We start from the raw sequence: 20,476 nt of genomic DNA, 5'->3' as shown, positions 1-20,476 counted from the left end.
GATAACTTGGCAGCTATGCCACAACGCCACACCGCTTTAGAGAAAGAACCACACCACCAGCAGACCACAAAATTCTTCCACCCTGAAAGCAGGACGGGAACCTCACCTGTACCAGCTCCTGCACCTCAGCCTCTTCCGGCGCCGCCGCATCACCGTGTGACTGGCTCTCCGTTCAGCTCCCCGAGTCAAATAAAGCCGGGCTTTGATCTCCCCAGTCCTCCTCTTCTTGCCACCCGTCCCTCCCAGGTCCCATTAAGGGTACAGGCTGTTCCATTCCTGTCCCCTGGCACAGCGCCACTCACTTCCGGCTTGGGTAGAGCAAGCTGCGTTTTGCTGCGAGGGATGAAGACGAGCGCCTTATCTGTGGCTGCTCTCGGCTTACTCTCCAGCAAGCGGGTTCACCCAGGGGGCCTGGCCAGTAGCCAGGTGGGCCAACGGGTCACCAGACAGGGCTGGCAGCAGGCAGGAGGGAAGCGGGGGAATCCTCATGCGCAGCCACGTGCCTGAGACAAGCATGGGTGCGCATGGGCATGGGGGGCGTGAACGCAGCGAAGGATCACCACAGGAACACACCGGCTGGGTGAATGAGAGGGATGACTGCAATACAGCTCTCCCCACACACACATACCCCCAAAAAAACAACCCAGAGAAATGCATTGTGGGGGCGATGTTGCGCCAGAATATGAAATCCCCAGCAGAATTCGCAAGGAAGAGTTCAGGTCAGACAGCGGTTAATTTTTAGAAAGAGGACGACGAGCCTCATGCATTTTTGGAAATTATATGCTTTGCCTCAGAAACAGTGCTCGCTATTCCTGGATATGTGCAACACATACTCCGGTTAGCAGCTGGCATCAGTATTGAAGCCCCATGCCACTTTTTAAAAAATTGTAAAACTTTTTAGGAACATTGGATGCTGCCATCCCATCAAGCTTAGAAATGCTATCTGGCAGCAGATCCCTTGGGTCACAGGCCTTAACTATCCTACTTGGAGATGCCAGGAATTGAACCCAAGACCCTTTGTGCTGCACCACTGAGCTATGGCATTTAGCCAAAGAAGAGAAAAGACTCTTTGGAGAGGGCGATTGAGAGAGATGGGGCGATTCTTAAAACTCCCCCTGCTCTAAATCCTTCCAAGTGACTCACTCACTTGCATGTGCCCCAGCATGGAATGACATCGTGCTCCAGTGTTAAGGAAGTCTGCACGTGAACAGAGGCACTCTTTGTCACAGATTCCAAAGCTGGGCCACTCACTTTCCAAAACGTCTTAAAGGACGGGATCCAGACATATTAAAGAGACTTGTTTTCGGGCCCATTTCTGGCTCACCTAACTCTGCTGCCAATTTGATGTTCCCACCCACCCCAGTAAGGATTTTCCACTCCACTGATAAAACTGATCCGATTTAATCAGTCCTGGTGACTTGGACCAAAGGTCCGATCCCCATTTCCCAGAATGCTCAGCGAGATGCTCCATCTGGGAAGCTAACAAGCAGACAGGATGAAGGCATTTGCCTCCAGAAGTTGTCACTCCGGGGGGGGGGGGGATGCTGACATTAGCTATCATGACTAATGGTGATTTATTGGGCAAACTAGTTCTGTAGTCATACCATCAGGACACCACAGAACTTGGGGCTACGCACAGAACCTCTGCTTCTTTCCTGCTTTTCTAAATCAGCAGTTTCTTCTAGATTTCCACATTTCTCTTTGTCCCTTTCATCCAACAGACCCTCTCGTATTTCCCCCTTTCCATAGCCGCTTCCTTCCCCACAACAAACGGTGTTTACCCTCCTTCAAACATAATCACCGAAATGAAAGGACTAGGGTAAAAACTAGGATCAAATAATCTTCACATAAATAACAAGACAGAAAGAAGAGGGGGGGGGTCACATTCCACTCCGTAATATGTGCCTTCCAAGTCACCAGATGGGCGCCAGATGTTGCTCAGCAAACAGTTACAAGCATCTAGTCCTCAAGGATGCAAAAGGCAGCCTTGGAAGTCCCCCAAATTGTTGTAAAGTTAGAAAGGTCACCTCGTCCAACCCCCCTGCAATACAGGAATGCCTTAGCCTTGGAAAATTGTTTGGGTATGCATAGTCTTGCCAGCCACCCCACTTTTAAATTGATTTGTGACTTAAGAGGGGAAAAAACACCTTTTAATGAAGAAAAGAGAGGTCTGCATAATCACAGCAAGCAGGTTAGAAGTTGGTCAGAGGGAGAGGGCATCAATATACCCTATACAGCCATCTTCCGTAGAAATGCTTTGCAATCTGGAACAGAGCCCGTTTGTCAAGACACCATCCTGGAGGGCGCCAGAGCCCAGAGCCCTCCCTGCAAGAGCTCATTCTGCTGCACTACGGCACGGCTCGATAACAGCTGCCTACGCAAAGCTCACATGCATCTCTGATGCCTTCTGCTCAGATCAAGCATCTCTGACGTCAAACTTCCTTCCTCCACTGAGAATATCTCAGCTCCGCACATGCAGCGTGTTACCAGCCGGCTACTCTGCACACAAACTGTTTCTTCCTTACTAGCGCAAAATTGGAAAAGTTTGGGGGGGGGAGAGACAGAGGTGGGCGGGCAAAAACAACCCCTGCTGCACCCCCAACATCCAGCTCCACAGCACCATAAGCTTCCCTCGAGGCACTGCTCAGCTGTGCTATACAGCAACCCCTTTCAATCAGGACAGCTAAATTGATTCTGACGAATTTCCAGCAGACCCATCATTTGTATTTCCATTGATCCGATCCATGCATATGGATGCCTGGAGACAAGCAAACCAAATGCCAGCGATACCGAACATCTGAAGTGGCTCGTACATTCAGTAAGTTAGCTTCTCCCCACCCACAAACCTTTCTCTGAGGACAAATCCACAGAGGAGAGGGCTGCCGATGGCTGCTAGCCATGACAGTTGGAGGCAGCAAGGCTTCTGAAGACCAGTTGCTGGAAAGCTCAAAAGGGGACAGGGCTTTTGTGCTAAGATCCTGCTTGCTGGTTTCCTCCAGGCATCGGGGGTAGGGGTGGGGCACTGTGAGAACAGGATGCTAGACTAGACAAGTCACCAGACTCATCCAGCAAACTCTTCTGTTCTTAAATGGAGACGGTATGGACACAGTGGTTTGAGCAGCTCTGGCCTGACAGGACATCACACCTGGACTCTGGATTGGAATTTACCCTCCCTTAAAGATCAGGTTGGCTTGCAGCCCTAATGGGTGGGCTGTTTTGCCCTGCAAAGACAGAGATGGGCTCACTTCCACCTTGCTTCTGCACCCTGCAACTGGCACAGCGTAGCAGTAGGCAGGTCAGACTGATTGACCTCTGGACCCCTTCCAAGGCTACGGCCAGCACGTTTTACAGTACCCAGTTCTATTTATATATGTGTGTGTGTGTGTGTGTGTGTGTGTGTGTGTGTGTGTAATGTGTGCCCCAGCCACGATTGCAATTCTGCTTAATAAGCACTGCTCATGCAGTCTTTGGATTTCCAAGGTAAGAGGTGCAAGGGCTGAATTCTGCTCCGTTTTCTGCCCTCTATTACCCCCCTTCAGACCCTCCACAGCCTCCCCATGTGTGCAAGAGAAAGGCACTTCAAAACACTGTCCCCTCCAGGACTTCCTGCATTCCAGGGCTAAGTTCTGGAACTGGGGAAACACGCCACCCCACCCCCCCACGAAACAACAGCTCAAATTAACCTCCGTGACATGTCCCCACTTCTCAGCTGGGACACTTGCCTTGCTCCTAATCCCCTCCTTTTAAAACATATCCCCAAATCCCAAATGCTGCAAAATTATCCGGGCAGACTCTGCACCATGTAGGAAGTCATCTTATACTCCCAGTCAGACCGCTAGCTCATCTAGCTTGTATTGCCGACACGGACGGGCAGCAGCTTCCCCCCCCCCCCAGCAATGCTCTCTCTGTTGGGGGAGCTCTGCGTGCCAAGCAGATGCCCTGCCACCACTGAACGGTGCCCCTTCCCACTTAGCCTTGCATAGCCGACTGCCGGCAAACAGGCCACCCCCCCCCCGCCATTGCCAGCTCTCCCCGCCCACTCCTGGCACGCATCCAAGCCCCTTAATCACTGCACTCTCTTCAACAACGCCCCCCTCTTCCTTCCGCCAAGCAGGAATCCTGTTGCACGTGCTCTTGGCAGTGCCTTTAGCTGTTCTGTCCACGTCTGCCCGGGACTTTGTGTACTGTAGACAGGGACCAATGCCAAGCACTCATCATGGCGGGGGGGGGGGGGAGGGGGAGGAGAGGAAAGGTTGTGGGTGGGAGGAAAGATGACGCTGCTGGAGGAGGAGGAAAATATCTGCAAGCAGCGCAGCTAGCTTCCCGTAAATCATCAGCGCCACTACTGCTAAAAACAGGGGAGCTTTCACCCCTTAAAGTAGGGGGTGCACAGATGTGTATGTAAAATAGGGTGCATGGGGTGTTAGGGGGAGGGAAGTACCTCTGGCAGGGGACATATCATGCTCCTTCTGGGGTAGTTTGTCCACCTTGGTTCCCTATCCTGCACTCAGCTCTCACCGGGGGCTCATAGAAGCTGTCAGCAGGCGACAGCTGCCAAGAATGGCTTCAACTGGCCAGCTAAACAAGGTGAGGGTGGCCGAGGGATCCCTCGGTTAGTTGGGGGCTTCCCTTGCATGCAAAGGCAGGCTCTGGTGGGTTGAGCAGATGAGACCAAGAGGGGTCCAATGGTCAAGAAGGCGGTTTCTGCTGTACAGAGAAGGGGCAGGTGGGGTTCGTCCACCTGGGAAGGGAGCCCATTTAGGAGGAGGAAAGCAACGCAGGAATACGGGGACCAAACCTGCAACCTTGGGTGTTATCAGCACCGCACACTAACCAACCGTCAGGATGGGAGAGGAATTTGATTCTGTTTGCAGGGAAGGGGGTAGAAGGGGGGGCAGAAATAAGAGAAGGCTTTTATGTCGGGCCATTTCCTTATCCCTAAAACTGAACCAGGAGTCCCTGCAAAGCCAACCCCCGCCCTGCTCCTCACACCCCCACAAGGGCCTCTTCCCTCTGGGTTGGGTGGGAACGCAATGTTCTTGGCAAGCCATAGGCCTCCCCACCCCATAGCTTTTCCATCTGGAGTGTGTGTTTGTGTTCATAAGGGAGGCGTGAGCTACCTTTTACCTGAACTAACACAGGGCTGCAGGGCTGGGCAGGGCTGAGCTCGTAGGAGAACAGCATGCCACTCTCGGCTTTCAGAGCCCATCTGCTAGGATTTCCCAGCCTTTGCATTTATTAAAGAGCGATTTACATCCGCAAAACTGCCGCTTGTTATTTCTATTTCACAGGTCAAGAACCAACAGAGCCAGGACTTGGTCCAGGGCCCACGGAGAAGCTAGAATTTACAGTAATCCTAAAACTTGCGGGGCCTTCAGCAAAGTCTCTATGCGCACACACGAGACCTTATCCCCTTTCCCACTCACAATTTCTTTGTGCAAATTTAGCCGCCTCTTGCTTATTTATTTCACAGCCAGATGGGCCAGGCCCAGGCCGAGGGATGACGACACCCAGGTACCCAGAGCGGCAAAGAGTGCCCTGCCCTGCCATTCGCCACGCCACCCGCAAGGTGAGGCAGGAGGGAAAGTGAGAGGGGCTGTGTTTGAAACATGCGGCTTCCCCCCCCCCCAAGAAATTCTGGGAACTGTAGTCTGTAAAGGACGCTTGGGAGTTGGAGCTCCATGGTGGGTAAACTACATTTCCCAGGATTCTTTGGGAGGGGAAAGTAGTGCTTTAAGTGTATGGTGTGTGTGTGCACAGACTGGCTGATTCCATACCATTATCAGCTGGTGATAAATGGGTTTTGGGGGGGGAGGGAGTCCCCTGTTCAACTGCCCCAGAAGAAAACGGGAGAAAAAGTCCTTTTCAACTATGATGACAAAGAAATCCTCATACGGCAACATGTGAACCGCCCTGAGATCTATGGATAAAGGGCAGTATAGTGATGCCTCGACTTACGAATTTAATCCGTTCCGAAGGCACCTTCGTAGGTCGAAAAATTCTTAAGTCAAAAAACCCCATTGGAAACGCAATTTCCCATAGGAATGCATTGGAAACAGAAAAATTCGTAAGTCGAAAAATCCCTATCTAAAACCGCCGCAGTTTCCTTTTGGATGTCGAGAAATTCGTAAGCACGTGGCCATTACCCCCATTCGTAAGTCGAAAAATTCAGTTGTCGAGTTGTTCAAAAGTCAAGGTACCACTGTATGTAAATAAATAAATACTGTAAAGTCAACAGAATTAACTGTTCATACACATTGAAAACAGCACCAGCATCCTGCAATGCAGCTGAGAGATCGCAAATATTTGTTGCTTCCTCTCCCTGAACTTTTCCATCCCAGTCATAAGTAAACTAAAAACTTGGACTTGAGTTTGCTTATCTCCTCCTCCTTCCCAATCCGTTTGTCCTTTCGTGTCGTGTCTTTTCAGATTATAAACCTGAAGGTAGCAGCTATTTATTTTTTTGGACTCGGAGCCAGATTTTTAAAAGTCTCTGAATAAATGATACACACACACAAACAAGTTCTTCCACACACTGGGATTCCTTGAAAGCTAAATGCAGCCACTTCTGATACAGGAGTAGCCATTTATACTGCCAGCACTGAAATGCACCTTCCTCTCCATGTGTGGGCTGAAATGCAACAGGGAAAGCCAACCCTGTTGGGTTACCTGCACAGGTTCCCACGGCACGAGGGGGCCTCCCACCCACCAGGCGCCATTCCCCCGGCTGTGCAAGAGAACCCCAAGCTCCTGAGACCAGCCAGGAAAAGCCAGGGAACCTCTGGCATTCCTGGGGGGTGGAGAGGCTCTGCGAACTGCCGACAAGGCAGCTGAATTCTCTTGGCCTGCTTCCACGGCCTGTTCTCTGGCTGAGCCAGCGGTGGAAGCCAAGAACATACACAGCGTGTGAATAAACAGAGGAGGCCGGAAGAGAACCCGCTCCCAGCCAAGCCAGATCCAGAGCCAAGGCTTAGGACACCGGGCCTCGTAGATTCACCTACTGCCCTACAAAGTCCAAAAATAGAACCCAGGTGTCCGGGCACTCTGCTGCTACTGCTATGCCCCACTACCCTCGAACAGTGAGAGCAGAGTTCAGCGGCTCAGATTCCTTGCTCCTCCTCTCTTCAGCCCAAAAAGGCTTAGCCACAGATGATTCCCAGTGAATAGGAACCACAAGCCTCAACTCCCCTGGCTGAAACTTAGTACTCTAGCCACTAGGTTCCAAAGCCACCCCAAAGCTGGGAAAATAACCCAGGTGCCCAGGGATTCCCCCCCCCCGCTCTGTACCTGAACAAGGGCAGTTCCATCTCTTTGCAGCACATAATAACAAGTTTCAGCTAATTCAGGGCAGTTAGTTATTTATTGGCCAAGGATTGAAGAGAGCAGAGTTCGTATTATTTCCCCTGCAGCTCAGCAAAGAACTCCTCGGGTGACCTTATGCCTCTCCCTCGCGGCCTACCTCACCTCACAGGATCGTTGTGAGGATAACATTGGGGTGGGGAGACCTCACTCAGCACCCTTGGAGGGCAGGTGGGATAAAGATGCAATTAAACAACTTTTGCTGCTATCATGCATGTATCTTTCAAAAAGTATATTTGCATTAACCAAAGGCCGTAAAAAAACTAACTAACTGCAATTCGCCAAACTGCAAACAACATGCAGCATACAGCAATTGCAAAAGGTAAGGCATCAAATGTCTTTTTTTATTCCTGCATGGCAGGGGGTTGGACTAGATGACCCTCAGGGGTCCCTTCCATCTCAACGATTCTACGAAAGAAAGGGAGTCACATCCCATAAACATAATCTGAGAGTTCATACCTAGATTAACTTCCACCAGACCCCCTGATCTCCAGCACAACTTATTGCAATATCGCCTAGGTTTCTCTTTCTAACCTTGCTTGCCGCCAGAGCACAAAAGTGCCACTTCAAGTGTCCTAAATCAGTTTGCGGCACATGCCAAAAAAAGGGGGGGGAAGCAAATAGTTTCTGCAGTTGCAAGCCTGCTTCCAGGAATTAGCAAGATCGATCACTTGAATCCCTCTCTAAAGGGCAGGTTAACAAGTCATGTGTGGTGTTGCCCTATAGCAGCCATCCAAGACACCCAGAATCTAAGCTCCATAAAGGTATGCAAGCCTGGATAGCTCTGTTGGTTAGCATGTGGCGCGGATAATGCCAAGGTTGCAGGTCCGATCCCCGTATGGGGCAGCTGCATATCCCTGCATCGCAGGGGCTTGTACTAGATCAGGCATAGGCCAACTCGGCCCTCCAGGTGTTTTGGGACTACAACTCCCATGATCCCTAGCTAGCAGGACTAGTGGCCAGGGATGATGGGAACTGTAGTCCCAAAACATCTGTAGGGCCGAGTTTGCCTATGCCTGGGCTAGATGACCCTCAGGATTCTAGGATTTAAGGCAGCAGGCATCGAGCGTCTCTCTCTCTCTCTGGAGCGGCAGGGAGAGGAGAAAGCGAAGGGGCAGGGGGAATCAATCTGCGCCCGCAAGCTGTTTCCAAACAGAGAACGAAAAATAAAACACACACGCACAGAGAGAGAAAATGCAGCCATTAGGCTACACCGAGCCTGATAAACAGTGCGATTTGCAGCCTTGCTCACTTAGCAAAGCTCAGCCGGGCAGCTGCTGTGCACAAGCAAGGTGGACAACCAAGAAAGTGGGTCTGCCTGGGTGCTGCAGCCGCCATCCCCCCCCCCCATGGAGAGGCACCGCTGCAAGGGCAGGCCCAGTCCCCCAGGCACCAGGCGGGCCTTGACTCGACGTGAGCTCCGCCGAGGCCTCTGGGGCCTGCGGCCTTGCCGAGGCCGAGCTCCTCTCTCTCGGTGCCTCTCCAGCCTCCCCCCTTCCTCCTCCACCGCTTGGAAAGCAGCCCAGAGGCCCCTTGCTCAGGCCAGGCCTACGTGAGCCGAGCGACGGGCGGGGGCCAGGGCTAGGCCAGGAGCAGCCAACCAGCGCCCGGCCTCCTTTCCTGTTTGCCTGCTAATTTCGGCTGGGAACACTGCGCTGCCATTGGGCGCCCGGCTTTAATGCGCAGAGCCTGGGCCCTCTGCCAGATGGGCTGGTGCTGGCAGGGCCGCCAGGCTGCTCTCGTCTCAGGGAGAGGGGAGAGCTGGCCACAGGGCAAATGGGGGGACGGGGACAGGAGCCCCGATGTCCTCCCCAAAAGCCTCGCAAGGATCTTTTACAGGCACCTCAAATCCTGCTTGCAACTACTGTAAAAAAAATAAAAATACCACACCAGATCATGGTCAGCAAAAGTAACTCGGGCATCGCTGCTTTTTCATTTCGGATTCTGAGAGCGCCCTGCGCGTTTTTAGAAACATAACCGAGGGTGCAGATTCGGTTTCCTGCACTTAGGGTTAAAATAATAAAAGAGATATTATTCCCCACCCCCTTACACACACACAATCCTCTTTCAAAAGCAATTTGAAAATTGTGCAAGGCTCGTTTTAACGCACACGAAACAACAACAAAAATGGCTTCGCATAAAATAGATGTGCCAAGGACTAAAGGAAACTAGTATTTTTACACCTTATTTGCACACGCAAGCTCGTAATGGAGACATGTTGGTATATATGTTTATTACTCTCTTCTCACAATTCATGTCAGATATACAAGTTTGCGCTGGTGTAATCTGCACTGAGTAACCCTGTGGTAACTACCATCTTGAGTAACCCTGTGGTAATTACCACCTTCGTTCTGCACTCCTGCCCACCAAGCTGCCCACCCACCCAGCCCCACCTTTTGCCTGTAAGCATATGATAATGCAAGGGGGTGAATTGGGGTAATGTACCCATTTATCATGCTTTAATACACATTTGAGCACAGTAAACAAAGTCATGGTAACCAGTCTGTGTTAATTACCAAGCCCTCTTAAGCATGTGCTCAGGGTTGTCAACGACGGTACCGTATTTCGCCAGGCCATTTGGCATTTTTGCCTCAGGTTTCGTATCAGATATTTTACTTAAAATAAAAATAACTTCTTATTTATATGCCGTCCATTTGACTGGGTTGCCTCCCAACAAAAATAGTAAAAACACGATAAAACATCACACACTAAAAACGTCCCCGAACAGGGCTGCCTTCGGATGACTTTTAAAAACCGCCTTAACTGCTTTCCTGATTATTTAATAACTTTATTTACTTATTTTAGTTAATTTACATGCCATCCGTTCCCCCAAGGAGCGCAAAGTGGCATGCAGAGTTCTCCTCACAACAACACTGTGAGGTAGATTAGGCTGAGAGGCAGCAACCGGCCCAAGGCCGCCCAGTGTCCTTTGCGGCTGAGTAGGGATTTGAACCCGGGTCTCCCAGGTCCTAGTCTGACGCCCTAACCATTGCTGGATAGGAGCCAGGATTGTAGGGCCAGGATTGTAGGGGAGAGAGGGAATATTTCCCCTATTAAGCTCATACCCTCCTCCAAACCGGGCAGGGACCTCCACTCCTTGACAGGTCAAACCCCACCAACTTAACCAGGCATTTGTAAAATCACGCATTGGAAGCACCTGGGGGGTCTTGGAGGGCAACGAAGGTGCAAGAATAATCCCCCCTCCATTTTCAATGAGAGAAAACCAACTGACCAAGAATCATGTGCTTGGGGTAGGTGGGTCTGTATTTATTTCCCTCTCGGTGAGAATCGGGTTTAATGCAAGACTCCGAAGCACTTTTCCCCCCTGCAAAAGCCACCATTTCCAGTAGGGCCCACCAGATTGTGTTATTTTGACTGGGGTATCAAGGCCACATCTGCACCACACATTTAAAACAGCTAAACAATTCTGGGAGTTGTAGCTTGTTTGGGGTCCTCACAGAGCTACAATTCCCAGAGATGCCTGCGAAGAAAAGGGCCTGACAAACCACTCTGGGAACTGTAGCTCTGTGAGGAGAACAGGGAGGTCTCCAAACCACTCTCCGCACCCTTTGCAAACTACAACTCCCAGAATTCAACGGGGGAAGCCATGGCGGGACTTTAAACGTATGATGTGGCCATGACTCAAAACTACTTTTCCATCTGAACGGCTTGAAAACCCCTCCGCAGGGAGACTTTCCCCTCACAGGGTGAAAAGCTCAGGTCCAGCAGTTTACAACACCGACTACAAAATTTCCGAGGCATCCTTACGAGGTTCAGAAATGAACGGTTTCCAGGAAGCACAAGTGGAAATGAGGGCATCTGTGCAAAACAGTCTGTGCATAGGGACAGTGACATTTTGGCTTAGCCTTATCAGAAGTAAGGATTTTGGGACGGGAGGAAGTCTTCTTCTGGTTTTCAAGGAAGGGGAAGGTGGTTCAAGAGATAGTGAGACGTGGGGCACATGACAGGCCTCCAAAGACAGGAGGAACACTCATGGGGCTATTTCCGCACCCCCCAACATCCGCTGCCCCAGGCAGCCACCTCAATCTGTCAAACGGTGGAGTCGGCCCTGGGTTTTCATGCAGTCACAAAGACTCATTGGATGGCGGACAACGGCGAAAGCAAAGCCTCTCTTGAACCACATTCAACTCTCTGGAAAAGACAACTGCCCCCCCCCTTCTAGCCACAAGTTTGTTTTCCACTTCTGGAGCAAAAGTGAGGAAGGGAGGGAAGGCACAATGCCACCATGCGATCACCATACAGTACGAAAAACTCTGGAGTGATTCAGACTTAGTCCCAAACCATGGTTTCCCACTGTGGGAAGAAGCCAAGGGGGGGAAACTTCGGCTCAGTATCTTCTTCCATTCCCGCTTTGAGGCAAACCCTCGCTTGCCGCTGTTCCATACAGCTTGCGCTTTCCCTGAAAACCAGGAACAAACCATAGTGTGCAAGCAACCAAGGTTCGCAGGGCAGGTGCACTCCTGAACAGGCTATGGTTTGTCTCAAGCCAGGATCGGATGGTGGGTGGGGGCTCATAGCTCATGAAGGGAGGAAGCAGCCCCTGCTTTCCTTGCTGTTGCATCTGAATGGATCATGCCGATGAAATGTTCGGGCGGCGGCAGCAAGCAAAAAGCAATTATTTGGGCAATACTGAAGTTCTGAGCACTGAAAATTCTCAAAAATAGACTCCAGACACATTTCACATGGAGCATGAAAAATGGATAATCCCCCTCCACCCGGTCCATTAACCTGAAGTGAATCCGGGGGCAACAAATCTTCTGGTTCGCCATTGGGCCCATTAAGATCAATGCGCGGTGAGCAAAGCACGGCTGAGTAATTGAAATACCCTTGAAACCTGCCCCCCCAACCCCATCAAGGCCCTTCTTAGGCCACATGCAAATGTCTGTTCCCCTTTAAAGGAAGGGGAGGGAAGCTTAGTGATCTATAATGGGACGAGGGTGTCGAGAGAAGCGCAATTCGTCTTCAGAAGCAAAACATGGCATATCAGTTACAGCCAGGCAACCTGCAAGCCATGATTCTAATACAGGGGTTGGGTAACTTTTTCAGCAGGGGGCCAGTCCACTGTCCCTCAGACCTTGTGGGGGCCGGACTATATTTTTTGGGGGGAATGAACAAATTCCTATGCCCCACAAATAACCCAGAGATGCATTTTAAATAAAAGGGCACATTCTACTCATGTAAAAACACGCTGATTCCCAGACAGTCCGCGGGCCGGATTTAGAAGGCGATTGGGCCAGATCCAGCCCCCAGGCCTTACTTTGTCAATCCATATTCTAATATTTCATTTCCTAACACTTTTTATTATTATTACCCAGATTCCAGGGAGGGGGGGTTGAAAGGCAGGATCTCTAGTTCTGGAAGGCAAGCGTAGTGGTTAGAGCTTGAGAAAACAGTAGGCACTAGGTACACAATTTCTACTCCAGATGAATTAATTCACAACAAACAGCTGCCACCCGCAAGTTCCTCACCCACTAATTGATCAAGCCCCTTTCCCAATTTCAGGTGTGCGTTGGCAGCAATTCTGCACCAAGAATAAGAAGAAAGAAACATGTAATGCTTTCAAGGAACGTTACCTTCATTATTAAAAAGCATCTGTATTTTTATTTTTGAAATGTATTTGCATGGTCAATTAGGCTACAAGAGACTAGTAGCCTTGAAACTGGAGGGAGGCAGAACTAAAAGAAAATTACAATCATGTGGACTAGAATCTTTGTTCCACTCATAAGCATGCATTAACACACACACGAACTTTTACTTCCTATGTTCCCACAACCACTCTGTGAGGTTGCTCAGGTACAATCCCCAGAAAAGCAAAAAGCAACAGACAAAGTGAGACAGACGTCCGGTGTGGCTGGAGCAGAAATAGGCTATCCATAAACGCCCAGGGTCACATCCGTGGGCTGGTAGCAAATACTAGCCTGGCCATGCTGAACCTGTAACTTCAAATAGTCCCTGACTATTTCCTCAAGGGAATGTGGTCTAGTACATACAGCGGCCTTTACCAAAATGCCGTCCTCCAGAAGTTTGGACTAAAACTCCCATCAGCCCTGGGGCAACAGGTTGTTAAAAAAGAGAAAGCAGGTTTGGATCATGTGGGTCACTGCATTCAAATCCCCTTTCGGCCATAAAGCCCAAGGGGGAGGGGGCAGAGAAAGCAACAGGAGCGGTCCCTCCCAGGTCCTGTTTAGTCAAAGGCATGCAAAATGAAATGAGATTTTTTAAAAACAACAACAACAGTGCCTCTGAGAGCGTACAAAGGCTTCTCTCTCAATGCTCCACAATTACAGCCAACCTTGGCACATCAGAGGTTAGGGGAAAGGGTGTTGTTTCCGAGCACTGACTCTCACTTTATTTATGAAAACAACACCCGAAGTTTGTTTCAAATATTACCCCCGATAGCGCATCTGTATCAACTCACCTGAGCCTTCAGGTGTACTTCTGAAGCCCTGCTCAGGCATCTACCTGGTAAGGTAAGTTAGGGTGACAGGCACACAAGGGCGAGGGCTTTGTGGCAAGGGCCCCACATCTGTGGAATCTGAACCCACGTGGTATCAGACAAACACCATATCTAAGGACTTCTGGCAGTATTGCATAAAGCTAAACTACTATTCTGCTTTTCGGTAGCTTTGAACAACGTTTCGATGTAGTAAAGTTTGCAATGATTTCTTTTTTAATGCTTTTAAATTTTATATTGTATTGTGCATCACTTGTGAACCACTTTGGGAAGCTTTTCTTTTTCCCTTGAAGAGCAGTATGCACATTTGTTAAAAATAAATAACTAGAAGTAAGAGGGACAAGTGTTCCCCATGTGAGATTCCTGCACCACCACCCCAGAATACAATGTCACCCTCTGCTTCCTGGAATGACGCTTGGTGCTTGGTGCTCAAGAGGGGCTAGATTTCAGCCAGGCCTCAGCCATAGAGCCAGTCTTGAAACATGCAAACTAGTTTTAAAAAGTGCCTTCTGAGCATGTGCAAAGTACATTTACCTCCCAAGGGTGCAATCACAGCCAGCAACTTGCAGGTCAGAAGGGCATGGCCCTCTTATTAGGCTACCAGGAGCCCAGGTGCTCATTTTAGGAAAATAATCGCTGGGTGCTTGGCGATTATAACCCCTGAAACACAGTGCGGGTGGGCAAGAATTCCTGCAATGAGGGCTCCCCGAAGTCTAAAATGAGCAGGACGGGTGAGAACAGTATTAAAAGCAGTTTTAAACAACTTACAATCTCAAAAATAAGGCACGTCCTGAGAAGAATGCACCTCAAATATCAAAAGAGGTGCGCCTTTGGCATTTGCCGAAAACTGTATGTTGAAGGTGCCAGGCGTATCTCTGCAGGGAGGGAGTTTCACAGGCCAGCGGTTTCAGCAGAGGGCGCTCTCTCCCAGGTTACCGCCCCACAAGCTTCTGAGACTAGCGGAACAACAAAGAGGGTCCCTTTCACTGATCTTAGCACCCAAGAGGGTCTACAGGGAAGGAGGCGGTCTTTCAAGTATTTGGGGCCTGAATCTTTTAGGGCTTTAAGCGTTAAAGGAGAAAACAGCAACACAATTCTTATGTCCCAGAAGACCAAATACCTCCATCTTTTCCAGCACCCCCTGCTGGTCATTCACAGTCGCCACATCTTCCCGAGTTACGAGGCTGGAAGACCAGTCCCCGACATCCCATCATTAGTTCCCTCCGGAACCCACAAAGCAATGCATAAAAATGGCACCCAGTCGGGAAGTTAGGTTGCAAGAGGGGGAAACCGAGGGACGTCCTCAAAGCTGATGGTGCAGATCTAGCTCGCTGCAAGACTCGTGACAAGGACTCCAGGGTCCTGGATCCCACAACTTCTTTCTCAGAAATTCTGAGCATCATATATTCCAAGTCTAAGCTCCAATCTTGGATCTCTAGTAGCCGCTGCTACCGCCCCTTCCAAAATGGCGAAAGAACAAAAAACACAAAACAAGCCCTTAAGTCCCGACTCCTAGTCCACTCTTATCAAATTATCTCTCTTGCCAATCAGGCTCCGTCCCCATCAACAGAAGAAATAAACCATATATGTGCCACCACTTAACAACAACAACAAAAAAGCCCAAAAAACACCCCACCACAACCACATCATTCAGATTCCGTTAATCAAAATGCAGGTCACAAGTAAGGTGAGAAACCGTCTCACCCCACGTTCAAGATTCACGAACCTCAGCCAAAGCAGTTCTGTGATTTAGCGCAAAGACATTTTTTCGACGCCAATTTTTGCGGCGCCAGATTTCTCCCGTCGCTGATTATGCTTGTCCAAGCCAAGACTGGCTTGGGAACCCCGACAAAGTCTGGGTCAGGCAGGCCTAGGGGGCCACAGATACCCTCGTCCCAACCCAAAAAGTAAACTCTTCATTGGAGAAGAGCCATTTCAGCCTGGCTAGGGAGAAGGAGCAACAAGGAGACCAAAAGGAAAATAACAGCACGGTGCCCGAAATTTCGAAAACGCAAGGAAGGCGAACTGGATTTTTTATTTAAAAAGGACATGTGGATGAGAACAGAAGGGGAATGGAAAGGTCGACAGGGAACTTGAAGGAAGAAGAGAAAGGCAAAATGCACAAAAAGAAAAAGAAAAAGAAAGTGAGTCAAACTGTAATTGAGGAGGTAACCACAAATGTGGTATGCGAACAGGAAAAACAGAAAAACATGCCCCCCCTCCAAAAAAAGGGCAGGCAAAACAGAGGAAAGGAGAAAATTCAGTAGATCAAAAGAAGGAAAGAAGGGGTCTGTGTGAATAAGCAAAGACAAAGGACAGGAGAGGAGGCATAGGAGAAAAATCCACGTGAATGGGAAAGTAACAGAACAGACAAGAGGACGGCTGGGGAAGGAGGGTACTAGAAAGTCAAGGGACAGAGGAGAGAGGTTGTGCCAAGACAAAATGGGCGCAGAACGAGGAGCAGGAAGAGATAAGCAGAAGAAAAAGTGAAGAGAGAGAGAGAGAAGAGAACAGGGAAAGGAGCCAAGCCAGGCACACATCTGCTCCAGCTGCCTTTTGCCCCTGGCAGTGCCACACTCACCCTCTGAAGGAGCCCTGCCGGTGGGCGACGTGCCTCCGGGGCCCCCTTCCTGCCCTGTTGCCCCGTCGTCCCCCATCACCCACTGATCACCGCCTCGCTGCCAGCCCCAAGCCGAGAGTGCTGCTATCCCCAAATAGGAACTGCCCCCCTACCTCCGCCCCCCGCGTCACGGCCTGGAACGGGGCCGGGAGCACGTGATGTACACAAGAGCCGTCATGCGCCCGCCGTCCAGCACACGAGGTCCACCGGCTTTCCCTGCCCGGAGAACAGTCAGCAGCCGAGGCTGCAGAGGAAGGACATGTGCGAGGAGGAGGAGGAGGCTGGGTTGGGACGGGTGCCAGTCCATTCCGCCTGCAAGAGGAGAAACTCCGGAGGGAAAAGCAGAGAGTGAGAGAGTTCCGGGGATGCCACAAGGGGGCGCCGGAGGAGGGCAGGGGGGAAACCAGGCAGGATCTGTGCCAGGGGAATCACACAGAGGTGGAAGGAGACCCAATTCAGCAAAGAACTTCTTGGAACGGAAAGGCAGACGGTTTCAATTGCCAGGCAGGGCTGGGAGAGACTCCTGCCTGAATCGCTGGAGAGCCAGCGCTGCCAGTTGCTGGAATAGACAACACTGAGTGAAATGGACCAATGGCCTGAGTCTGCCAAGTTCCACAGGTGGATTTTCCTTATCAAAAGTTCAGGGCCCGCAGTGCCAGTTGTGCAGTTAAAGGAGAAAGCCTTAAAATAAAATAAAATCGACAGTGGCAGCCCCTACCCCAGCCAGCAGGGGGCAAGAATGCATTGGTGGGCAGGAAAGACAAACCACCTGAGCAGGAGCTGGGAATTGCAAGAGGTGCACTCTGGCTTTTAACAGGGCTGTTGGGGCGGCGGGGGGGAAGGGGTTAAGTGCTGGGGCTTGGCAGACCAGACCAGAGTCCTCTGTCCAGCTCTCCAAAAGGAGCGGCAACCAGTGACTTCTTTTAAAAGGCTATTCCAGGAAACAGTCCTGGAGAAATTCAAGGGAGAGTTATTATTTTCTCCCTTACTTTGACAGGACCTCATTCGGGGGGAATCTGCACCCTGGCAAGCTCCCTCTCCGCCCCTGGTTTACCAACAGTTAACTAGAGACCTGTAGGCAAAAAAGGGGGGTTGTTTGTTTTTGGGTTTTTTTAAAAGGATAAAAACACACACCCATACACAATTAAGTCCATGCTGGCTTCCTGCCCTTGGAAGCCGGTGGCACAGTGCCAGTTTGTGTCCTACCCAGCAACAGGCTCCAAGATCGTCCACGGGACGTCTAGCGGAGCAAGTTGGGCAGCCCAGAAACCAAGCGAAGCGGACAGTCACGACACACCCACCTGGGCACGTCGGCGCTGCCACAGCCACGCACCCTTGCTCACTCCGGTTGAATTCGCCCAACAGAGCCCGCATCCAGACCCAGACACCCGTGCTGCTGGCTGCCAACTTCCGAAGACCTACTTTTCATGAAGCTGAAAAGCATATGTGACACACTTGTGTCCCCCAATAAAATATATGCATCTCTCTCTCTCTCTCTCTCTCTCTCTCTCTCTCTCTCTCTCTCTCTCTCTCTCTCTCTCTCTCTCTCTCTCTCTCTCTCTGTCACCCTGTTCATTCTTGCCTTAACCCAATTCTGAGATGATCTCCACGGAATTGACCTACATCTGTAATGACGCTGCGCTGGGCGGTTGGTTGGCTGGCTGGCATACCTGTTCCAATCCAGCAGCCACTGCCTAATTTTAAATGCCCCTTTGGAACACCAAAACCTCATGCATTTTCCCAGCTGCCCCCCCCCCCTTGCCCCTTTCTCTCTCTCCCTCAATTTAAACTGCCTAGGCGGGCAGCCTCTCTCCACCACAGTACCAAAAGCTTCCACAATCTCCTAAATCCGAGACTTTTTTTTTTGAAAGCCAAGTTTTCCGAGTTACAAAGGTCCTTATAAATAATCGTAAATAACAATGATGGTAAATATTAAGCAACTGGGTGTGCATTTCACTGTCCAGGCATGTTCCCTTTCAGGGATTGCTCTCCTTCGCTACTGTACGAAGATTCCTGCCAACTCACTTCTGGCAAAGGCAGGCAGATTTACAGGCAGAGCTTTGCAAGGATGCACCTTGCAGCTTTCGCCTGCCTCGTTTTTTAAAAGCGTCCATTTAAACAGATAATCAAAATTGGGGAATGGTGCAAAAGTAATAAAGTGCAGGAGTTTCCCAGAATATTTGTCAGAAAAGCAACAATAAAACCCTTTCCCTCACCCTGTTCCATGTGCATTTCTCAACTTGCATTTCTCAACTGGGGTCTAAAGGCAGGCAGCAGAGAGGGAGGGAGGGAGAGGCCATGATAAAAAAGATTGCAGCACTGTAAACAAGGTATGCGAGGAGATTAAGCAGCAGATCCACAAGCAGGAGGAGAGAGACATCACACAGCCTGTGTTGTCGCTTTCTTGGGCCTGTTCCATGATATTCAGCGCGCTCACTAGGTCGGTGACCAGACTTGTGGTTGGCTACAGAACCCTGTGCACCCTCGTTGCTGGTTTACATTTGGCACATATCTCCACTGTAATCTACTAGATCTCCTTGCGGCCAAGAGAACACCCTCCCCCTTCCTTCTTTCCAGCTCTGCAGGATTACTGCACATCCCAGGCTCCCCATGTCCTCATGCAGCCGTAGGGTGACATTGACCAGCAGGATGCAAATAAAAGAATGAAAATAAAACAAGCTGGCCGTTTCACTAATTAAAAAATAATAATAATGAGAATAACAAGGTCACACACAACCCCCTCCCTCCACACAGACACATACACATACCCCATGGCGGCAGAAAAGCTGCCCACAAGAATGGCACCCTTTAACATACTACTACTGAAGACCTAGATCTAGAAGTTTTTGGGGGGTGTGGGGAAGGGAGTGGGACGTTCTCAGGACTGCGCAAGGAAGAAAAGAAATGGAGGGCTCCAACCAGCCCCCTCCATGGAACCCCAAAACTCAGGCGCACACATAGGTTGTGTGTTTTAAAATACACACAGCCCCAGTCTGGAATCTGATGAGTCCGCAGATTTCCTCTTCCCCCCCCGCCCCACATACAGATAAATCGCCCGGGGGGGGTGGCGCGCGTAAACCATTGCAAAATATATATACGGTATATATCAGGGGCGCATGCCTCCCCCTGCGTTTGCGCAACCCCCTCCCCAAATCGGGGCACTGGGGGGGGGTTGCAGATTTCTCGCGCACCCTGTCCGGGAAGAGTTGATCGCGGTGCAACACCCCCCAAAAATACTGGGGAGGGGGGCTTCGTGCACCCCCACCCATCCACCTTTCCTTGCTTTTACCTTGGACATTGCAAGCCATTCTCCATGGCTGGCTGGCTCTCCTGCGCCTCCTGCCCGGGTCCAGCCGCCTCGCCTCGCTCCGCGCGCTCTCCCCTCCTGCCTCTCCGCCTGCGCTCCTTGCCTCTCTCGCCCCCCTTCTCCCCCTCCTCAAAGCCCACTCCCCTTCAGGCTACACCCACCGCCCCTCCCCCATCTGTGCCATTGGCTCCCCCACCCCAAGGTGCCCCCCCGCGCGCGCGCCCTCGCAGATCCAAGGCGCTTTGGCACGCCTCCTTCTGCTGCTGGTGCGCGCGCCGATTGGGCGCCGGGGGTGCCACTCCGAGACCCAAGGGGGGCTCTTCCCCACCTACCCAACCCCCCCCACCCCACTTTCTGTGTTGGCAGCTGGCTAGCGCGAGGGTGCTCCGCTGCGGCTGCGGAGGGGCAGGCATCACAGTGCGCAGGGTTCTTTGGCCGGCGGAGCGCTCCTCCGGACTAGCGTTAATTCAGAGTCACACTGCTTTTGTTCCGTGAATTGGATCCGGATTCATTCTGGGAGACTGAGGTGGCCATCGCAGCGTCTTTACTCGGGACGTGAAAACCCCGTCGAAATCAGCTGGGCCAGCCGTGTGTGCTCGGAACAAAGGGAAGTGACTCCGGATTAAGGCTGCAGGACTGTGTGCGCTTAATTGGTAGTAGACTCCACTGAAGCTCTGGGGGGGGCTTTTGGTTCGGAAACAAGCATTCAGCTCAA

General features: G+C 50.9%; 1 protein-coding gene across 9 annotated transcripts in view; it reads right to left on the bottom strand.

Annotated features, from left to right (window-relative positions):
* HIF3A (hypoxia inducible factor 3 subunit alpha) overlaps positions 1 to 19,834 on the bottom strand; it is a 53,321-nt gene extending 33,487 nt beyond the window's left edge. For 3 of the 9 annotated variants that reach the window (XM_060275564.1, XM_060275566.1, XM_035116900.2), the window contains exon 1: positions 107 to 4,008. Coding sequence is in view for 2 of the 9 variants with exons in the window: in XM_035116898.2 (XP_034972789.1) it covers positions 107 to 150 (44 nt within the window). In the remaining 7 variants the exon portion in view is untranslated. The other 6 variants (XM_035116899.2, XM_035116904.2, XM_035116903.2 and 3 more) reach the window with 6 other exon arrangements.
* Between the last annotated feature and the right edge of the window lie 642 nt (positions 19,835 to 20,476).

This window comes from Zootoca vivipara, chromosome 6, assembly GCF_963506605.1.
Source record: "Zootoca vivipara chromosome 6, rZooViv1.1, whole genome shotgun sequence".
Taxonomy (NCBI): Eukaryota; Metazoa; Chordata; class Lepidosauria; order Squamata; family Lacertidae; genus Zootoca; species Zootoca vivipara.
The sequence above is the reverse complement of the archived record's forward strand: the minus strand, read 5'-3'. Positions and strand labels throughout refer to the sequence as shown.